The sequence below is a fragment of the Patagioenas fasciata genome, chromosome 4 (assembly GCF_037038585.1).
Source record: "Patagioenas fasciata isolate bPatFas1 chromosome 4, bPatFas1.hap1, whole genome shotgun sequence".
Taxonomy (NCBI): domain Eukaryota; kingdom Metazoa; phylum Chordata; class Aves; order Columbiformes; family Columbidae; genus Patagioenas; species Patagioenas fasciata.
The window spans coordinates 62,941,520-62,963,713 of NC_092523.1; the positions used below are offsets into that span (position 1 = coordinate 62,941,520).

General features: G+C 40.7%; 1 protein-coding gene across 2 annotated transcripts in view; it reads left to right on the top strand.

The window, feature by feature from the left end:
* SLC7A11 (solute carrier family 7 member 11) overlaps positions 1-22,194 on the top strand; it is a 62,833-nt gene that overhangs the window by 30,945 nt on the left and 9,694 nt on the right. The window contains exons 7-10 of one of the 2 annotated variants that reach the window (XM_071808055.1): positions 17,668-17,791; positions 18,998-19,101; positions 19,586-19,682; positions 20,410-20,513. In XM_071808055.1, coding sequence (XP_071664156.1) covers positions 17,668-17,791; positions 18,998-19,101; positions 19,586-19,682; positions 20,410-20,511 — 427 coding nt within the window. In that variant the 3' untranslated portion in view covers positions 20,512-20,513. The remainder of the gene's footprint in view (positions 1-17,667; positions 17,792-18,997; positions 19,102-19,585; positions 19,683-20,409; positions 20,514-22,194) is intronic. The other variant, XM_065836724.2, reaches the window with a different exon arrangement.

A 22,194-nucleotide genomic window follows, 5' to 3' on the forward strand; every position in this document is an offset into this window, starting at 1 on the left:
TGTTGCAGTTAGATTTTTTGTTTTGTTTTCTCAACGCTTCCTAATGTGGATGCCAGGAAATCAATAAGGAATAATGTGCTTTCATAAAAAAACACCAGGCTTCCTTCAGGACACATTGCTTTTGCGGCTGCACTGTCCTGCAGGTCAGTGAGCGGAATTTTTTGAGTCACATGCTGGAGCAGCAGATGCTGTAGTAGGTTCAGCTGAGTTCTGGCTCCAGCTTCTCCTCCTCCCTCCCCTCTCCATCCCTCTCCCCCTGATACGTGCTGCAAATGCCCTAACCTTGACAATCTGTTGGTTCTGTCAAGGATGGATGCAATTAAGCAAGCCACATGTGAGGCATGCAAATATTTGAAGGGCTGCAACTTGCTGGTGAGCCATACATGGGATCTGTTCGTGAGAGGATTTGGTGAGGGTTACTGAATCCACAAAACATTTCCAACTAGCTGGAGTAAATAAAGGAAACTGATTTTAACTGTGTTAGCAGCTTGAGTTAAAACAGGGAAAAGTTCAGGATGGAATTGAAATTCAGTAACCCACATGAAAATCCAAGTAGTTGCATTCTTTCTTTTTTTTTTTAACTCCAATTACATTGAACTAGATTTATAGATTTGATAATGTAAATTACCCTGTACTCTTGCAGTGCAAACATATCTTTGGCCCTGCAATTGTTGAGAGCTCCAGCACACTGGCTACCATACATAATATCACTAAGGATGTGGATTCAGTCCTTTAACTCTTATTTTCCCTATTCTACACAAAATCCTCTTATGACACCTAGGTTTTCCTTGCCTTCTGGGATCAGTGGGTCCATATCAATCAGTGGGTGCATATCAACAGTTTCGTCTTACGAGAGAGGAAACTGAAAACACACCTGGAAAATACGGTGTACAGTTTGAGTCTGGAGTGACCCAAAGCAAGCGTGCAGAAAGCCACTGTGCAGACTCGAATCCCCTGCCTTGTCTTTGACACGTGCACTCTGTGTCTGTGCATTGCTTTGAGTTCAACAGAGTGATCTGTGCAGACAGCGAAGGGGCTGGGAAGATGACTCACAGCATGAATTCACCTGTCATCTGGAATAGGGATCACTGAGAATAAAGGCTTCAGCAGCAGGGACAGCAAAAAGGCTGCAGGTTTCACTGGGGACTCCTCTTAGCCCTGCAGACAGTCAGAGGTGGCTGCTGTATGTGCACCATGCTTGCCCAGGGGCTGCATGTTTTCCTTAAGCATGTAGTTGGGGACTGACCTAACGGATACTATCACAATTTATGGTGTCCAGGAATGTGTACATTATGCACTTCCAACAAATGTTAATATTTCTTTCTCTTTTTCCCTTGTCCAGTTTCTTTTTTTTGGTCCCCTCCTGTGGTGCAAATCCAACACCATGAGAGAGAGAGAGAGAGGATTTTGGGTGCAGTTTGCAGTCATTGGTATCTTTGTCATTGGAAACTGCTTTCTAAACATAAATTTAGCTTTGAATTGGTTCAGCAAGCTTCCAGTCTTTTTATTTCCTACTTCTACTTCATTATCTTTCTATTTTAATCATGTAAAAAAACCCCAAGTGTTGTTCTGTTTAGAAATTGACTGCAGTGAAGACCTACCTGTGACAGGGTTTGAACTGATTTGCCAGTCAATATGTGTAAATTAGAAAAGAGACTGATATAATCTATACTGTCTGTAAAGATTTCAAAGATGTACCTTGATCATTAATTAAGACAATAAGGATGTCTCGTAAAATTACAGTTGAGGAGACTAATAATTCACTATCAAATGAAGAAAGGCAAGGTCACTTGTATAATTACTTATTCTAACATTTATATTCCTTGCATAAAACGCTCTTACACAAAAGTGGAGCTGATGGCTGTGGAAATATTCAGGATGAGGAAATGCAGATTTCATACCTAAGCTTTGAGGGGACACTATCTGCTTGTTCTGTTTAAGTTTTTTTAGTATGATTTATTATTTCATACATTCAAAGTTAACTTATAGAACATGCCTGGAATGGGTGTTTAAGGAAGAGTGAAAAAATGGAAGCACAAAAACAAATGCTGCAGAGGCAGCGTTAGATCAGTATTGCTGGGTTCGGTTTTAGTTCTGGATATGCATATTGAAATTAATAGGGCTATTACTATTCTTTTTCTCCTCGTTATCTGATGCAGAAGCTGATTCTGATTCCTTTTATATCTCAAGAATGTAATAGTGGTATTGCAAAGATGCTAGCACAGAAATCAGGAAAATAGTCAGCTATCTGAAAAATCAAAGATGTTCAGCAAACGTAGCTGGAGGGCGGAGGGAAAAAGAAAGAGGAAAATATAAATTGCAAAGGTAGAGGCCGTAATGCCCCAGTGATACATGCCAGGACACAGGGCTGGTAGTGGTTCTGTTCCTGTACATGCTATTAGGAGGTGCAAAGTAAGGCAGGACAGGAGGACAGGCTGCCTGCCTGCTGATCTCTGTGCTAAGCCCCTGCCCACATTAAGGAAATACTTCAGAAGCCATTGCTTTGATATGTGTGTTTCTGTTTACATTGACTCAGGGTTTAAGATAAAAGGCCCAACTTGAAATGAAAATGACTGAATGAGATCTCTCAGAATTCTGGAAGCACTCGAAACTTTTTGAAGATCATTTGTAGCTCTTCAGATGCATCGCTGGGACAGGCTCCCATGGAAGGAGAGATCTCTTGCTAGAGGAGGGAGGTTCCTGTGGGACCACTAGCAGGAGGGAGGGATGATCAGCCATGTGGGCTGCCGTGGTGCACAGCCTTACTTTTTCTGGTCCTAATGTAGTAAAGAAAGTGGGTCTGGGCTAATCTCTTCTGCAGGGCACAAGGCTATTTAAGCTTTTGGTTTTAACAAATGACTAACCTTGTCAATGTAATGCTGATGATGTAAGGTGTCATAAACTAAGTACAGAGTTATTGCTCAGAGTGTACATAGAAGAGACAAACATCTACATGGAAGTGGACACTTAAGAGGTAAAACCTCAGCCAAGTTTCTTATCCTCTGCCAAGCACATGGCACCTCTTCTGAGGAAGCAAAGTTCAGCGAGCTCAGCTGGAGCTTCCCGCCCTCCCTCCTCCTCCTCCACGCCCTGCTGGGGTGCTGAAAACCCCACAGGTCTGCAGGAGCTGGCTGGCTGTCACAGAGACTCTTGCAGCACCTCTGGCCCTGAGAGTTTCACAAAGCTGTGGTGGCTCCTAGGATAAGTATGTGATAAGTGTGAGTGCTCTCTTCGGCCTGGGATGGTGGCTGACCTGGCTGGTGGCTGTGGTGTTTGCGTTGTGCAGCATCACATCCCTACAGAGCAGGCTGCTTGTTTCAAGCTCTTGTGGCTCAGTTTGCTCTCTGATGTGATAACCTGCTGAGTGCAAGTTGTGTTTGCTTTGCTTTTTTTTTTTTTTCTTTTTTATTTGTTATGTGAATCATTGTTACTAACAATCAGCCTTGCTAAGGAAGTAAAACAAACGTTCACTCAGTCTCCCTAGGTAGTTGGCAAAATCCTAATCTGCTTTAGCAGCAGGCTAATGTAGTGTAACAACAAAGCAATGTAACCTTCTAAGTTTCCACTACCCTGCATTATTCTTCGTTTTCACCACTTCAGCACCCAAAATACAGGTGAGCCTATTTTAACATCTATGTCTCTTGTACAGAGGGATGTAGCACTACCAGTATGGAAGGGTGACAGTATCCTCTTTATGGGAACTTTGAGTTGCTCAGCAGAGTATTAATTGCAGGAATAAAAAAAAGTCTTGTAAGACTGATGTACTGCCAAGGCTCCAGAGCTGTAAAATGTACTGTGTTTTACTAAAGAGATCATACGTGTCTCAGGGCTGAACTGGCTCTTGACTGCAGTGAAGGTCCCAGGCTTTTACTACACATTTTAATTCTGTTTTGGTGGTTCACAATCAGGTGGCCTGACTGAATTTACTGACAAAGAGGCTAGACAGCAGTGTATTAAGGGTAGATAGAAAAGTGAGTGAAGTCACCAGATCAGTTATAGGCAAGTGGAGAAAGAAAAAAAAAAAAATTGTCCGAGTAGGAATCACATAAAGCTGTGTCTATACACTTACAGCATCAGCCACAGCAGCAAGTCCTTCATGCCAAATATACCGGGCCAAATCAATGAATGTTTTCTCTGCGTAAGAATTACTGGTTCTCAAACCAGTTTTTCATTTAACTATGATGTATTGTCTCTTTGTATGCTAATGCAATGCATGAAAACCCTGATTGTACTGATAACTGCTAACAGCTGGGCAAGGTAACAGAATGTGTGAAATGTGCTTTTTGATAAGCAGCACAATCGCTGCAACTCCCTAGAGACCTCTATGTTTATCACCTTGGGCCTTGGGCCCTGGGGGTGATGTACTCTTTGTGAAACAAGGGTGTGGAGAGGTGATGCCACCTTCACTCTTCATGCTAGCATGGCACCAATCATCTGCAGGATGCACCTGGGGTGGCCAAGCCCACCAGCCTTCGCTGCTGTACCCTTCACATCTGGAAAGAAACCGTGCATGGTTTATGCTACTTTTGGTGTTCATACTGCACTGCAGTGTAGGTAAAACTCTCGTGGGTTTTCCCCTTCACACTTCAAAACAGGATCCTGGTTTCCTCTGACGCTGGTGCTTTTATTTCCTTATTTACCAACGCTTGGGCATTAGCCAGAGGGGTGGTGGTTCTAAGCACTCACCTTAATGTTTTGGTCTGAGATTTAAACTGGGATTCCAATAGCATGGAAATCTCACTGCAAAATGCAGAAGAAACCAAGGAAGTCCTTAAAAAATTGCATAGATGTAGATAAGTCTTTGTTAATGGGTGCTGTCACTGTAGGTCACATTCTGTTTGTAGAAAAATAAGGGAGTTTCACAGCTGTTTTTCCTGTGAATTGTATAAGCAAGCCAACACCCGCTAGCTGTGGGTAGTTACACGTGACAGAGACTGCCTGTTTAATTCACAGTTTGATGTTCTGATCCATACTGTGGTGCATCCTTTCTTGGTTGCAAAAGATCTAGAGCCTCTTTGTGCCCTTTTTGTTTCTTTTGCCTTTAATGCTGAACCTCAAAAATGACTAAGTGTAGAGTGCTAAGCCACCATTATGTGAGCACGGTGTTATACCAGAAGTGGGAGCAGCATCTTGCGTGACATTAACAACAACCTTTCACTAGAGCACCATCTAAAAGTTGTGGAGTCTTACACTGGCAGCTAAATGACAGAAATGGGAGAATAAAATGCAAATAAAGGAAGGGACTTAATGTTCTTTATTGTACTTATGTGTACTTATGCATCAGATTGGAGTTTTATAACTGCACAAAGTTATTATCATGTGCTGAGTTATTAAAGGTACTTATCCTTTAGAACAGCGTGGTCAAAATATCAATAGCAATGTATTGTCATACACAAGAAAAGAGATATATTCCACCTGTCTCAGCTAGTAGAATAAATTATTCAACTTTTACACTGTCTTTTTGGATAAGACATTCAATGGGGTTGTTTTATTTGATTGTTCATCTTCAATAAGTAGTGAAATTGCAGACTTGTATTTAAGATATGTAATAGTTGTCTCTAAACAAGACAATTTGGCTTTGTGTACCTTTCCTGTAGATGAGCATATCCCTTTCTGTGTGATCACAGAGTTTCCATCAAAGGAGGCTATAGGCTATTCTCATCCAGTGAGTGTTCAGATTCATAATCCCCTACACACCACTTCCCCACATGATAGCTGTTTTATGTGTGTGCTTATGGGTTTACCAGTGTTCTGGAAGTGGGTCATTACAGTGTAGCATATACTTTGATATTTGGCTGTGTGTTGGAATTTTAAATACACAGTGACAGTGATATTTTATTTAAGGAAAGAATATTGTTGACTAACAGCCCATAAGGGTTTTCAATCATTTAAATTACAGTACAGCCTGTGTCCATGAACTGTAAACTAAGAGGATTTGTATAAGATTACAATGGCTCCAGAGGAGCTGTGAAGTGAATAATCTGCATTTTACAAGTTGCACTGCTGTGGTCTATTATGTCAATTCTCATTCACTTGTAAAACTTGTTGAGCAAGTACTGTTATTTGCATCTTCACCTTGTCATTATGTTTTGTTCATCACAAAAAAAAAGGAACTATAGAATAACAATGGTATTTAATTTTTCGAAGTGTGATGGGCTGAAATGTCCCTTAGAATGGTAGTTTTGATATCGTCATTTGAAAAGATCTAACAGCAATAAAGAGACCTCTTCCATAGATGACGAAAATAGATAGAGAAATAGGAGCACTGTAGTGTGACAAGAGGTTTAACTTCCGTGTGGGGCCATTTTTGAGAATGAAGAATGAGATTCATTTTACAGTGAAGGAATGACAGACATTTTGTTTTTTTAATATCTCTTTATTACAGGGAAAAAAACAGCTGCTAAGCAAAACCAGATAAAAGTAAAGATTTATCTACAAAGAACATGAAAGACCATGAAATTCCTTTTCCTTAGGCAAAGCTTCATTAGGGGATGAGCTTCTTATAGGTCTAAGGATAAAATATTTCTATAGATGTGGAAAATAAGTTGAAACACTTTAGCATTCTTCCTTGGTACTTGTGAAGGTCACAAGGAGATTCTTCTTCTTAGGCACAGGCTATCCCAGACACAAGTAGGTCCCAACTGTGGGCCCTCTGGGCACGACATTGACTGTTGTCAGAGTCAAGATGTTGTCCTAGAGCAGCTACCCCTGGACCATGATAAGTTACATATTTTCTCTTCTCCTAAGAAAACAATTTCCCCCATGGTGGCCCAAATCCTGCCATCTGCTTTGCGTTTACTTTGGTTACTAGAACAGGCCTTGTAAGCACTTTTGATGAACTAGTACATAAACTTGTCCTTTTCCACAGAATTGGTGTTTTCTCTAGGCTTATGTTGAAGGGCAAATGCCAGGGTGGCTGGTACTGGACAGCGTACGATGGAGTGCCAGGGTGTAGGGCTTTTGATGGCATCGTTAAATGTTAGAATAAGAGACCGTGCAGTAAGTTCTGTGTAAACCATCATCATCACTCTAATTTTAACATAAAAGGGTACTGCAGACGGTACACTGTACAATGTGCAATGGCAAAGATGAGTCAGTCTTAAAATCCTATGTCACATTGACCATCCTGTCCGAGATAATTGCAAAAGATGAATAATTCTCTCTACCTCGTACCACTATCCAATCTGAAAAACCTTGAAGGAACTTGATTTATAGAAATGTTTCAGCACTAAGTCTTTAAGGCTTACATTTAAAATTTCTCAGATTGGACACAGAAAAATGAAAATCCAGCCTTACCAGAGATTTTGAAGATTTTTTTAATATTTCTTGTCATGACATCACTTTATCCCTTTTTATTATTAAAAAAAAAAAAAAATCCCCTCTGCATGTGATTGCAGTTCAATTATTAGGAAGTTTTAGTGAGAAAATATTTCAGCTTACTGGTGTTTCTTTTTTCAAAACAGTAGAGATAATAAAATAGAAAAAGTTGATATTCCCATTTGAACTCCATTCAGGCACCACCAGTTACTGCACACTGCAAAGGCATATATCAGCTCACACTTGGAACTTTCTGGATTTCTCTTCTGTCAGAACTCAGTCTTGTCTTATTGTTAGTTCAGTGTGCTCTATGGCCTGTCCCACATCAGTAGCCAGGCTGTCCTTAGCAAGAGCCTCACTTCTTGCTTTCTGCAGAGAAAATTGTTTATCTGCTGGACAGCCCCCTTTATGGCAGTGCAGTATTGTTAAGACATCTCCTTTTAATTTTGTTTCAACCCTTTCATATCTGTTAAAGTGCCAGTGTTTCAAGGCACCCACAGTTACCATTTTTCTCATTTTGAATTCCTTCAGAAAAGGACCCTTTCTTGGTAAATGATATTTCTGTTTCCATGGTGCTCTTTGTAACAAGTAGCTGCTCTTTTCATCACCAAATGGTGCAATTTCCATTCATGCTGAAATATCAATGGGAACATACAGCAGCAAATTGTTCCTTTATGATCCTTGGCATTGTGGAAACTCTCCTGCTCAAAATTAAATGTCAAGGAATTTAACAAGTATGAAAAATCTGACTCCTTTTATGCATGCACACTGAGACACATGCTCCTACCTCCATCTCTCTGTGCACCTAAGCACTTGTCTTCCCTTGTTACCATAAGGAGTCATTAATATGCTGCCAGTAATGCCTCCTAAAAAGCTCAGCTGTGGGGCCAAGGGGGTGATTTTCTTTCCTGCACCCTTGGCAGGAGCTGAGCAAGTTGTTTTGTATTCTGGCCACTTGTTCCCAGGCTCTGAACTTGTGCAGCTCATTTTGGGAATGATAGCAGCCTCACCAGCCTGCTCCCTTGCATTACTCAAAGTGTCGCTTTACTATTTGCCTTGCCGTAAATCAGAAACATACGTCCTCGATATAGACAACAGAAATACATACAAATCAAGGCAACGTTTCACTTCCACCCTGATCCTGCTACCTGCAAATGCCTGGGTGCCTGCAGTGGTTTGGGAGGGCTGGTGTGACAGGTAGCATGGGTTTGGGTGGGATTTCTTTTGTAACCACTGTAATCTCTTTTCCTGGCAGTGACATTATTGGTATGTGGTAGCTGCTGGCTTAGGTTTCTCAGCTATGACTCCGGATCCATTTCATTTCCCACCTCAGGTTGCCTTATTTATACTGGTAAATATTCCCCCCTGGCTCCTGCCAGCACTCTGCTGACTACTGTCTCTGTGCTTCACGGGACAGTGGCCATGCAGGACGGCAGCTCTGCCTGCTGGTGAGTCTGCAGGGAACTTCAGGAGACTCTGTCTTTCCCGTGAAAATTGATTTTGCCCAGGGAAATTAGACCCTGTTCATAAATCAGGTGCTCAGAGAATGAATAATTTCAAATTCCCATGAGAGACTCCTGCAATAAATAAAACTACTAATATTCAATTACATCTTCACACCCTTTTTACGTTTTTTTTTAGTCTGAAAGTGAGGTGGGTGTGCAGAGCAGTTGAGAGGACGCTAGGCCTGCGATCCTGTGCTAAACTAGGCAGTTTGGAGGAAATGCTTTGAGTCTCTCCTCTGCTCCACTCCCCTTCATTTCCATGTATGAACTTGATGCAGGCAGGTGTTTTTGTTTTTACAGCCCCATGTCAGGTTTGTGGTTATAGCTTCCTGCCTCCAAGCAAGCACCGTGATTTACGATCGCTTCTCACCGTAATCTACCCTACTGGCAGAGCTGTGAAAGTTTGTAGCGAACAGGCCTCAGAAGAAAATAAAATGCTGGAGCCTGTGGAAGAGCAGAGGTGCTCCCTTCATCTCCTGGCTGAGCATGAGCTAGTAAGCAATAGAAGTAAAACCTGAGTTTTTGCATCTCTGGTGGAAAAGGTCAAAAACTTCCCAGACTACATGAAAGTTTCCCACAAATGAAACAAATAGAGAATGTAAAAATGCTCATGTTAGGTAGAAGCATAGAAGTCATTCATCAAACCCAGGAGTGACAATATATTTGTATTTAAATGCTCTGAATGTAGATTATGTTGCTTTTTAATAGGCAAGCTTTTGTGAAAAAGAGCAGCAGATACCATTTTAATTACAGATGCAACCAAAACCACACCTTTATTGCAATACACTAGATAAGTGAGCATCTTCATCTGAGCATCTCCACTGTCATTTCAGGTTCTGAAACACCAAATGCAGATCCTTTGCTAGAGATCCTGCTTGGCTGCTGACCATATTTCCAGACAGCTGACTTTTCAAGTCTTCCTGGCTCTCTGATGCACACCTGAGTTCCCAGGGCAAGCCTAGCTCCCAGGGGTGGCTGGGCCTGACTATTACAATGGGAAAAAGACAGCTTAGGTCCTTGGGACCCTTACATCCTTGGGAGGGATGTGACCTGGAGTGAAGTTACAGTGCGAAATAAAAGCCAAGTCTGTTTATACATCTGTTGGCAGCAGTCATAAACTTTGTACCATGAGATTGCAAATGAGGTAATGGGAAGATGTTAGATACTGGCACTTGATGGATGTGTGGAAATGGTTTATCAAAGAGCTGACTGAGAAGTGACATGAGATGATTTATTAATATATCTTATGTTTTAAGTCCGTGTTCCATTTCTTCTTTTAAAGTGATATTTTTTAAAATTAAGCCCCCATTTTACTTGCATTTCTTGTTGTTCCAGCAGCTATGTGTGCTGCCTCTTGTGCTCACTTTCTGGTTCCTATCAGTGCTCACGTGCTTACTGTACAAGAAATGTGCATGGTTAAGCAGAGACAGTGTGCCTAATATTCAGTGCTGTGACATCAAAAGTCCTTTATGGATTTAGCTGTCATATTTAATACCTGCTCTGTTGGCGTAGTTTTCTTTGGGAATGCCAGGAGTGCTGTCTGCTCTTTGTGAAAAGGTTCAGGATCCAGCTGGAATGTGAGAAGTGTCCCTACCTGGCAGTCCAAGTTTCAGAGGAAACAATTCCGCTCTTCAAAGAGAGGTGTTCCATAAAAGGCATTGACTTGACAAATTAAGACTGGAACATGACATAAATGAATGCGGTGCTTTGGTGAGATCTGGCTAGCCAGCTTGAGTCAGTACATGGTGTGACTGCAGCCAGGTTCACATCTCTATTAAAATAAACCAAATTGCCTTGCAAGCCTAACGATTACCCTTAGTCTCTCAAAGACTGTGGACAGATCTGATTCTGCTTGGGACTTCAGCTGGGAGTGTTTGGCTAGAATGAGATGTTATGGATCAGTGTTACCCTGTGAAATTGGTACCTTTCTAGGTCTTAATTTTTAGCCAAGAAAGTATTTACACTAATTCACTCTTTAGGAAACCCTGCTGGAAAGGGTATTTAAAATATGTGAGAAGTTAATAAAATCTACTGCCCTTCCCCGCAACCTTCTAATGCGGTTTGACCCTTTGAAGTCAGTTGGCCATAGTGGACTCCTATGAACTGTAACCAATTATAATCCAAACCAGTGAAGTCAAACACTAGGAAGAAAACAAGTAGTTAGACACAGCGTAAGCCTTTTTCTTCTCCTGCTAGGTGAGAAGGTTTTAAAATGCAGACTGTGGCCTGATTCCTCACTCTGTTATCCCAGTGCCATGCTGTTGTGTCGCTGCTAATGTCAGAGGTACAGAACCAGTGCATCGGAATGGAGAAAGGAGCCCTTTAATGCTCACTCCAGCAATAACAACCGTGGACTGTGTGGTGGCGTAAATGAGAGCACAGCTTAATAGATAGTATTTTTTTTTTCTTTTTTTTTTTTTCCCGTTTCATTTTTGTCCTCGAAAATCGCAATCAAAAGGAGATGAGGAGAAGTTGCATTACTTAATAGCGTCTGAGCTGCAAACCCACGAACAGCAGCTCCAGGCTGAAACGTAAGGCCGGAACATATTGGGAGGCAACAAAGGGAGAGAAGCGGTGATCTGCTGAGAAGAATCTTTGCTATGATAGACAAAATAATAATAGCTCATTGCTGAAATCAGTCATTGCTAACACTCCTGTTAACATTCACAAATAGGTGGATTTGAGATGTACTGTGAAGATTCCCATCCTTTTTGCCTCTCTGTTCCTGGCTTTGATTCTGTGCTGGGGGGTGGCCTCCTTATGAGTTTTGCATCCTCCTTTTCTCATAGCAGATGGGTGAAATTGTGTATTTTCACACATTGATGTAGTGAGAACCATTGTATCCCTTCAGTGTAACGGGTTGGTTTGTTGGCTGCTTTTCACATGAAAAACATGCATCAGAGATAAGTAAGTTTATATCAAAACATTCTGCTTTGCTGTCCAGGGTTTGGGATTGCTACAGCTCACGAAATGACCACCTCGGAACAGTGAGAGATGTAGGCTGGGCTCTGGAATGTGGCACTTACTAAGCCAAGCCTATACGTCTTCTTGTCTTGCACTGAAGTCCTGGGAATACGAATTTTCCAGGGCTCTGTTGCTGCTTTCTGTATTGTATTTGCTTATTTTTTCCAGTATAAGGTTATTTGGATAAATTTGCACTTTTGACTTCTGCCAAACTTTGGCCCTATGGACAGCACAATGGATGACTAGATTTTTTAAGAGTGTCAAAACCTGGAAATAGTTTATTTGGAAAATTGCTTAACAGATTGCAAATGGTGAATAAATTATTGCACAGAGGGATTTTTGAAAAGGATCCTCCTGTGGGGGTAAATTTTCAACTAAGGAAATATAGCATATACAGGTCATGTTCGCAGAAACCAAGCAAATTATTGCATGGAAATCATGTGAAGGAGTTAAGACTTTTCCTCTTTCTTTTTTTTTTTCCCATCTAATTTAAATGTAACAATGTATATTTTACAATTCCTATAACACAGTAAAAATGTGGTTTATCTCATCTAATATTACCATGAAGTAATTGATTTTCTTAGAACTTCTTACTTATGTTCTTGGCTGGGTCCCATTGGCACAGCTTTTCCTAGGGCAGTCTGCTCAGCCTGAGCCTTTGTAAAACCTGGATTTGAAATGGACACAAGGAAAATCTTTTGGCACGGCTTCTAAACAACAAAGGATGTGGTGACAATGTATTTTATACTTGCGAACTCAGCTGACTCAGTGGGGCATATTTGACTGTGTGCTTGTTGTTTTGTGGAAAGAACAGCCTGCAGTGGTCACAGCTCTCAGCGCTCACTGTTTGCTGTTACAAAAGTTGTCATTAAACTGGGATATGAGCTGTAGACTTCTGGGAATGTTCCTTGGTTGATTTGTTGACATTGTTCTTCTTATCCCCAGGTTCTTGCTCTGAGTTTGTTTTTCTTTTTCCTTTTTTTGTCTCCTCCTCATTGCCCCCTGCCTTCCCCTGGGTCAGCTCCATGTTTTTTCTTTCAAAAATATTAACATTTCTAGGAAGTAGTGCAGTATCAGAGCAGATTATCAGACCTATGGTTCTGCAACACTGCAGGTCAAATCCAAAACCCAGTGGATATCCTTATTAACTGAACCCTATGTCCTGGCTTTGGGGTCCTTTACAGGCCCTAGAAGGAGAAAGTTTCCTTCTAAGCCGTATACAGTACAACTTGGCAACGCATTTCAGCCTTCTATAGCCAGAGGATGGACTAGCTCTATTCCTAATGCTGAGTTTCTCTGTGATGGCAGACTCACTAGTGACTTTTTTTTCTGGTAAGAACAAGGTAGATGTGCTCTTAGTTTAAGCTGGTGTGATTCTTCGTTACAATTGCAGAGATTTGACTTTGAATTGTAGCTGGGAATGGGTAAATCTTAAAATGTGTGGAGATTCATTCAACTCAATTGTAAACAACAATCAGATACTTAGAAACCATCCTAATTGTCTCTCATCTGATTTTATAAAGACTGTTTAATGATGTTGTCAATATTTTCCTGATTCAGGTTTCCTCACTTTTTTTTTTTTTTTTTTCTTTTGGTACTGATTTTCTTCAAAGTTCTGGGAGAAGAGATGAATATTACAAAAATCTTTCCTGGCAGTGGCTTGCCTTTCTACCAGAGGAGCAGCCTGCTTAAATATTGTCTTGGCAGTAATGCATTAGACAATTCCAAATCATTGTATAGGTTGGAGGCTAATGTCAGCACCTCAAGGTCTGCTCACAAAAACAGCTGATTTGAAAATAATTTTTCTTGATTTTGAAATCTATTGAGATTTCACTCTGAGACGAAATGAAAAAGGAAAGTGCTACCCTACAGTAACCACTAGCCACTTCAATGCAAGTTCAAGCCCTGGGCCTGCTTTAAGTAAATCAAATATTACAGTCTCCCGTATCTGAGCACACGTGATGCTATGGCTTTTAAGCTATCGGCTATTCTGAGGTCTTTGCTGGTTGGATGAGATTTCCGTCTTTGTTCTAAGATTCTTTTCCTAAGAAATATTCTACTGAAATGGTCAAGTTTCCCATCAAAAGGTTTAGCTTCAGTGAAGCAAAATCTTAGAGTGAAAAATTTTTTTTTTCCTTGATTTTTCTGACTACCTGTAGTCTAAAACTCTTGTCTAGCTGTGTGCCAGTTGTGATTTTGCGTTATATCAGAAACATTACTTATCATTGTGCTAACGCCCCGTGTTGAGCTTGATTCATAGGATGCAGAAGTGAAAAGGTGAAATCTGCATTGATAGAGGCAATTTGATAGAGAGTAGAACTTAGATAAGGTTTGTTTTTTTTTTTTTTTTTTTCTGATTTGGAAGTCTAGGAGAATATCTAAAACACAAGAAAACTGGTACAGTGATCCTCCAAGGAAAGGAGGTAATCCAATGGTATTACAGTTTTTATTACAGTGCAGTGACTGTAGTTCATAGCAGAGAGTTTGATAATGGTATCCTGTTGCAAATTGGGAACTGCCTCTTAAATTGGATGGATAGAAAAGACATGATTAAAGCTTTCATTTAGTACTTTTACATATGGTTCCTACCTATCTGTCTGTGCTCTCAAATGATTCAAGGACCAAGTGTAGACCTGGAGTGAAGTGTCGGTGAGAAATGAACCATACTGTATTACTCATCCCTGAAATCTTGAAACTGGCTTTTCATTTTTGTCTAAATCTGTCACTGCCTAATCAGCAGCATTCTGAGAGGCTGTGTGCAGATGTATGGCAGGCCTCTGAAGGCTGCCCCTGTTGAGAGACAAAAGGACGTGCAACCTGGGCACTTGTTTTGCTCAGAAGACGAGGATTTGGGAGCTCAAAAGCCACAGCAACCCTTGTGAGACTCCAGGCACGAGCTAAGATCTGTGGGCTTTTTAATGAACAGTGCTTGCTGACTAGTTCCAGCTTGGTGTTTTTTTTTGTTTGGTTTGCGTGTGGTTTTATTGTTCGTTTGTTTTATATATTACTATTCAAGGGGGCTAGTGCTTTTCAGCATAACAAGGCAGGACTCACAGTGCTAAGAATGGTCATGTTTGGAAGTATGTTTTGTTGTGTTGTGTTTTTTTTTTTTTAATTATTATTTTTGTTTTCCACGCCCTTAGTTTTGATCCGATGTTTTCTTTTAGAAGAAATTAGACTAGAATTTAAATTAGAAGTTAATAAAGCAATTAGGTGTTTGGTAAGAGTTTGAATGGACAATGATAGTTTGCTAATTTTAACAATGTGGTTTCATTAATTCAAATGGCATTTGTGAAAATATCCCAAATTTGCTATTTTTGGCTGGCAACATTTTTTTTTAGGTTGGAGTAAGTTCTGATTTATCCCATAGTTTGGTGAGTGAAGCATTTATCTGTGGGGCAGAAATATAATTAAAATCTCTGTTCTGAGAGGCTCTGAAACCACCTATTCCTACCTTAAATCAGATGCTAGGTGAATTGAACTCAATTTACACCCAGGTCAGGTAAGAAGCTTAACCATACTGGTTGCAAAATATCTGGCAACTGAACTACGAAAAAGGTCTTTTGCACAGGCATATTATCAACACACAGTTCTGCAGTATTTCTTGCGTCAGTAACATTGTGGTATTCCCAGCACTTGTATTCTGGGCTGTTTGCTTTGATCCTTGCTGTTGCCTTCTCCATCAACGAGCACATCCCACCAGCTAGGGAGTTAGTCAGGGCCCCAGGCCTTACAGTATCCAGGGAGACACTGGACAACACCCTCAGACACGTGGTGTGAACTGTGGGGTTGTCAGATGCAGGAGCTGAACTCAGTGATCCTTGTGGGTCCATTCCAACTCAGGACACTCTATGCTTCTAGCTGACTGTCTCCTCTCCTCCTTGTGCTTGAAGTAGCTATGGGTTAATGCAGTATCATTGTGTCTGCCCAGATTTGGTGCTGCCATACAGCATAATCCTCTTGCCAGCCTGTGTGTTTAGGTTAATCACAGTATTTGACACCATAGTTTCTAAGGTGGGCAAGATGTGTGACAGTGATACTGTCACACTTTTTTAATGTATTTACTCTTGGTTTAGAGCTCCATACAGACATTCCTTTCAGAGGTGCCCAACGACAGGATGAGGGGCAACGAGCACAGACTGAAGCATAGGATGTTCCATCTGAACATGAGGAAAAACTACTTTACTTCGAGAGTGACAGAGCACTGGAACAGGCTGCCCAGAGAGGCTGTGGAGTTTCCTTCACTGGAGATGTTCAAGACTTGCCTGGACATATTCCTGTGCAATCTACTCTAGGTGAACCTGCTTTAGCAGGTGGGTTGGACTGGATGATCTCCAGAGGTCCCCTCCAACCCTAACTATTCTATTTTTCCAATGAAACGGATTTCTTCAAGTAATAAGGACCTGTAGTGAAAAGAATCCTGAAGTTCTGACCCAGCTGTGTTTCTTTGAGGAAAAAACTAAACAAAAACCACAACATAACACAAAACCAACCAATGAACCAAACAACAACAACAAAAAAAAACCCGACAAAACAAAACCAAAACCAAACCAACAAACCAAACCAAAACCAACAACAACACCACAAACACAACAAAATCCAAACAGAAAAGAATGTATCTTTGAATTGGTTTTCAAAACACCTTGTCCTTTGAGGACTGTGGTCATAGTCTCTTCTGGGACACCAGAATTCCTCAGTCTGTCTCTTTTCTCCCACCTGAGAGGGTGACCTTCACAACAAAGCTCTCTAAATATAGCAACCTTCACATCTCTTCAAAAGCAATCTTAATACAGATAGCTGGAGAGAGCTGCCCATGAAGCAGCAGCTCTGAGCTCTCCTCAGAGGGAGTGCACATACTGTGTCTTTCCCACTGCAACTCTCAGCCTCAGAATTAAAGGACCAAGCAATAGTTTCAGATCTGAGTCTCTTCTTGGTGTGATGCAGACATCAATGATATCAAGCAAGGATATAAACTGGAAAGAGAGTAGTGTAACACTTAAGCATATGGTTTTGCTTCCTATCCCGAACATTTGCCTGCAGTGTGACTTCAGACAAATTCACTGTGCCTCTATTCCTCTTCTTTAAAATAGAAATAATTTTGCTTTTCTGCTTTACCAGCTGGCGGGACATGCTATATAAAAGTTCGGCATTATTATTTGTTTGTATTTTGTTCTGTCTTTTAGCTAAGATGTCAGGGGGTTTGTGATGTTCAATGCTATTTGTGCTGTGCTTACACTATGAATTTGTGCTGTTCTTATTTCTGTGTCATATTCTGCCCTTATGTATCCCTGGATAGTGGGAGAGATAATTTGGGTATAGTGAGGTGTGTGAGGGAAGAATTTCACAGGGGACAAAAGGGCAGAATTTAATATTTTAGACATTTTGGCACCTAGGGGAAAGTGTTGAACCACCTCCCAGTGGGAAGTTATTGAGTGCCAGGAGGTGTGTTGGAGATGCCACTGTGATTGCTCTCCTGGTAGGCAGAGCTACATCACCAGTATCTGTCATCTGCCTTATTGCTGGTTCAAGCACTGCTGATAGCTGCTGCACTCCTGTTGGCCTCAGCTTGAAAGCCAATATGGACAGACAGCTCAAATGGGCCTTACTTCCTGTATGTGAAGCATGGGGACCACAACCTCTAGGCATCTGTAAAGGATTCCTCCCTCAAAATGGTTTCTCATCTCTTCATTATAAACCTATTTGCTTTGTTGAGATGGTTTTGTTTAGATGTGTTATTTATACTGGTAGTTTCTAATTGCGGTATTTCAGGATCACCAAATGTGCAGTCACCATCATTAGTGGCTCCTTCTTATGTTATTTGTTTCATGTTCAGCGAATAGCAACCAGATTGCAAAATAATGAGCTACCTTGTGTATTTCAGAAATATACCCCTCGCAATATGCATTTCAATGATTATCGTCACAGTTGGCTATGTGTTAACAAACGTGGCTTATTTCACTACAATCAGTGCTGGGGAATTGCTGCTTTCAAAAGCTGTAGCAGTGGTAAGTTATGGAAGAAAAATACAAAGCTATATCCCTGCTGCAGTTGTGTTTGTTGATGTATTCTTTTTTTTTTTCTTTTTTTTTTTTTTTTTTTCCGGGGGGAAAAAATGGGGGGACACATCCAATCAGACTTTTCTATGGCCTCTTTTTTACACAACATATTAGCATCCTTGTGAAATTAGTCTGATTTTGAATTGATGAGTGGGATTGCACTTGAGGCCATTCACAACATTTGTAATGTAATGTTAGACCATATTTATATACGTGATATAACAAAGTCAATAGAACTTAATTTTTATAGCCAAGTACATATTGAAAAAGTTTTTGCTAAATTATAGGCTGAACTCTTGGGAAACAGATAACACAGATATCTGTGGAAGGGGGAGGTCTGAAGTATTTTTTGTAGCAGGAAGCAATAATGCTGTCTCTGCACAACGTACATCCCAAATACTTAGGACGGGGGTTGCTGTGAATACTGGAGTTTATTTGGGAACAAGTTGCAAGGCAACCTGCCTTGGAAATACTACTCTGATTGTTCTTCCTGAATTGTGGTGATGACACTGATTTTTATATTTATGATATATAACTCTCAGTAAGAAAATAAAAATTTCCATTTGATTTCCAGTCATGACAGTGCCCATGGCTATTTCTGTTGATGTGGCGTTTAGAAAATGACCAAATTCTGTAGCTTGTAGGAGGTTTAGAAAAAGGACATTTTGAAAACATCAAGAAAATTGTGTATGTCTCTTGTGGTGCCCCGAACTCCAATTAAGACTCCTCTGGTAACCTACAGTAATAAAGCATGAATTGATGGACTATACCTCTCGGTAGCACCAAGTAAAATGAAGGCTGTAGAAAAGAACGTGGAGTATCCAAATCAGACCTTTGATCCATTCAGATTGAGTCTTCTTTTTTGGAGTCATAGTGATCTAAATTGACACAAATCAGAGCCTAATCCCACCTCCACAGCATTGCCTCAACTGGTGATCTTCCATGCGCAGTCAGGAGTACGGGTGGGAGACCTTGTCTGCAGTAGCCTTGATATCACAAAATAAGAGGTGACAAATGCACAGCCCAGCTTTCAATGAGGGATGCAGAAAAGGAGTATAAATAAAACTTAAAATATTTATTAATAATTTGTTAATAGAGTCAAGTTGCTTTCCTGTTTCATGAAAAATCTCTGTGTGTTTCTCTCTCCTCTAACAGACCTTTGCCGAACGACTAATGGGAGACTTTTCTTTAGCCGTACCAGTACTTGTTGCTCTCTCCTGCTTTGGATCAATGAATGGTGGCATTTTTGCAGTCTCCAGGTGAGCATTGCTGGTGATGAAGGACATGGGATATACACTCAAATTAAGGAAGCAAGGGGAAGGGAGAGTAGGATTCATTCCTTTAGCAGAAAATGAAAAATTACTATAATGTTTACCAGGTGTGGGGCTTTTTCTCACTTTCTTCCTGTTGGGTTTAGTATCTTGTTATTAAAACCCTTCATTTTGGAAATGGATTCCCCTGAACGCAGCCCTTAATTAATAGCTGCCTTGTTCATGTAAAGGGGGGAAATCTGAGAGAAAATATTGACTAATATCAAACCACCTATCACAGTGTAAAGTAAGGAGGGGACGCGTTCAGAGATGACTTTGATTTCTGCGTATGGGCTTCTCCCGCTGCCTTTTCGTGCAGAATACCTCAAACAAGCCTAAGAAGTGCTGCTGTGCTCTGTGACTTTCATGAGATGCTTTGCCTAGTCACAGTAATGAGCACATTTAAAGTCTGTCCACATTTATTTCCCACCAGGATGTTCTTCGTTGCATCCCGTGAGGGTCACCTTCCGGAAATTCTCTCCATGATTCATGTCCGCAAGCACACTCCTCTGCCAGCTGTCATTGTTTTGGTAAATCATACAAACAAATGTTCCTGCACAAGAATTCTTATTATAGGCTTGCTCTGGAGGATTCAAACAGAATTCGAGCACTGCTTGAGTCTCATTTATTAATGTGTATGTGGGCTTTGGGCAGGGCAGAGGACAGTAAAGAAAGGAATGAGGTTTGGGAGTTGTTCTTTTTCTATCATCTCCTTCATGCTATCTTGTCGGGTAGCACTTGGCTGCCTATCGCTGCAACCTAATTCATGTCTTATTGCCCTTTATTTCTAAGGACCTGCTAGTGATGAGCTAGTTGCCTTTCAGAAAAAACAAATTCCAGCCAAACAAACAAATAAAAAAGTGGTACATTTAACTGAAAGTGCAGCTAAACACCAGCATCTGGGAGCACCCTAAAGGCTCATTATACTGCCTTATAGTGAAAAATGCAAACAATTATACACTAAGATAATGGAAGGGGAACCCTCAGCAGTGCAGTGTAGCAGTGATTAAAAAATGAGAGAATGTGTGTCTGAGCAATAGTCTGTGAATTGTCTAAGGAAAACCACCAGTATTGTAGTAGAAATCCTATTACTGACTTGTAAAATAGTGGCAGAGCTCAATGTTGGCCACATGTTTGCATTGTAGACTAATTTGTGTGGCAAAATGTTAGGACTAAATGTCAAAAGGCAGACCTCAAATCTTGGTTTGCATAGTCCCAAAGAGATTCCCACTTAACATGCAGTCTTCACGACCGCAGGTATTCAGCCCCTCTTCTGGGACCAGTGACTGTAATGTATCCGGGCAGACCTCTGCATCTGTGGGGAGTTCCAACCACAGCAGAAGATGTGTGCATCTATGAGTGTACGCTAGTAAGACCATGTGCTTCTACTGAAATTTAAGTCTTTTTTTGCTATAGATGCCTATGAGTTCACTGCTGAAGTGCCAGCTGAAATGTCGAATTTATATATACACATACAACTGGGGGCATTCATATTTTGAAAATTAGGCAATGTGATTATGGTAAAAAGTTTTAATGGAATTAATTTTATACAAACATTTACTTAGCTTCTTTTTTTTTTTTTGGGCTGAAGTAGTCATGCCTTTGGGGTAAAAATATTGACTGTTTTCTGTGGAATGAAATGCACTGAATGCACTAATGTTATTTTTTCTGAAAGACATTTTCTGGTATTGCATCTTGTCCTGTTACTCTAATGCATCGATTTTCTTTGAAAGAGTCTCATTCTTGTATGAAGATGGCTTTCTTTCAGATAGTATTTTTTTTTCTTGCCTTTGAGGAGTAGTTGCAGAATATATTGTGCCTAAGGCTTGTTAAATAGAATTGGACTTTTAGGAATTAAGAAATCTGTTTATGTATTTATGTCCTGATATTTGATAATGTGTGTGCAGCAGCTCTGAGAAGTCATGCAATCTGATCGTAACTCTGTTTTCATTTTTTTCTTGATAGCTCTCCTTTGCTGTCTGTGGTCCTTCCTTGTATTATCGTGCTTATAACTAAGATTTTAAACTTTTAGGGGGCAAGTCTATCTAGACAAAATCTTGACCACTATAATTCAGTGCTAAAATTTCCTTTGACCTTTACAGAGAAAGAGTTTGCTTAATATCTCTGTGTAAAGAACCAGGCACTTTATAAGTCATTAGAGATCGGAAGCCAGAGATCCATATTTGAAATATTGATCTTTCTTACCCAAATTCATGCTGTCTTCACAGCATGGATTTTGTTTTAAGAAGAAAAAAACTAACAACAAAACCCCCCAAACCAACCAAAGAACCAAACAAGGCCACCAAAAAATAACACAGAGGATGCAAGTCTAGGTAACCAGTACAAGTTATTTTTCCGTACATTAAGATTTAGCCCAGTGTTTTACCACATCTGCAAGTGACTTCACCTGTTGCCTCATTATGAACCTAGAGAGGCTGGAGGCTGTCACTGCTGGGATCTTCCCTCTTGCTGAGCAGTAAGAGCTACAGTGAAGTTGGCTCATTCCTTCATCCCCAAATGCAAGGACTGTGTCACTGTGGGAACTGGGTGCCTCATATGGGAAGTGCAAACCACCCTGCATAGTTGATCCAAGCTACTAATATAGTGGTTTTATCCAGAGGTTACCCTAAAACAGATCCCTGTAGCCTACACTAATCATCTACACCAAGGCTCAGCACTCTAGTTTATATGTAAGCTTTTTCCTGTCTCACAGAAACCTCGTGTCTCAGAACACCTTTTTAATGAGGAAATCTATTTATTCTAGTGTCCCCTCTCCTTCTTGCTGTTCAGTAGCCACCTGACTGACAGCTAAATGTTTCTATATGCTTAGAAATGTTTGCATTTCCAATGTGCAGTGATTCTACACCCTGCAAGCCTGAAAAGCACACTGCAAATATAAGCCAGTCTGCCCAGCTGGCATCCCATGATGTGTAGCTAACCTCTACCATGCCTTCTTTGTTAAGTTCCCCTCTTGCAGCCTGTAAGACTTTTTCTTCTTCCACAAGACACCTGGAATCTTTTACTGTCATATGACCAGATGTG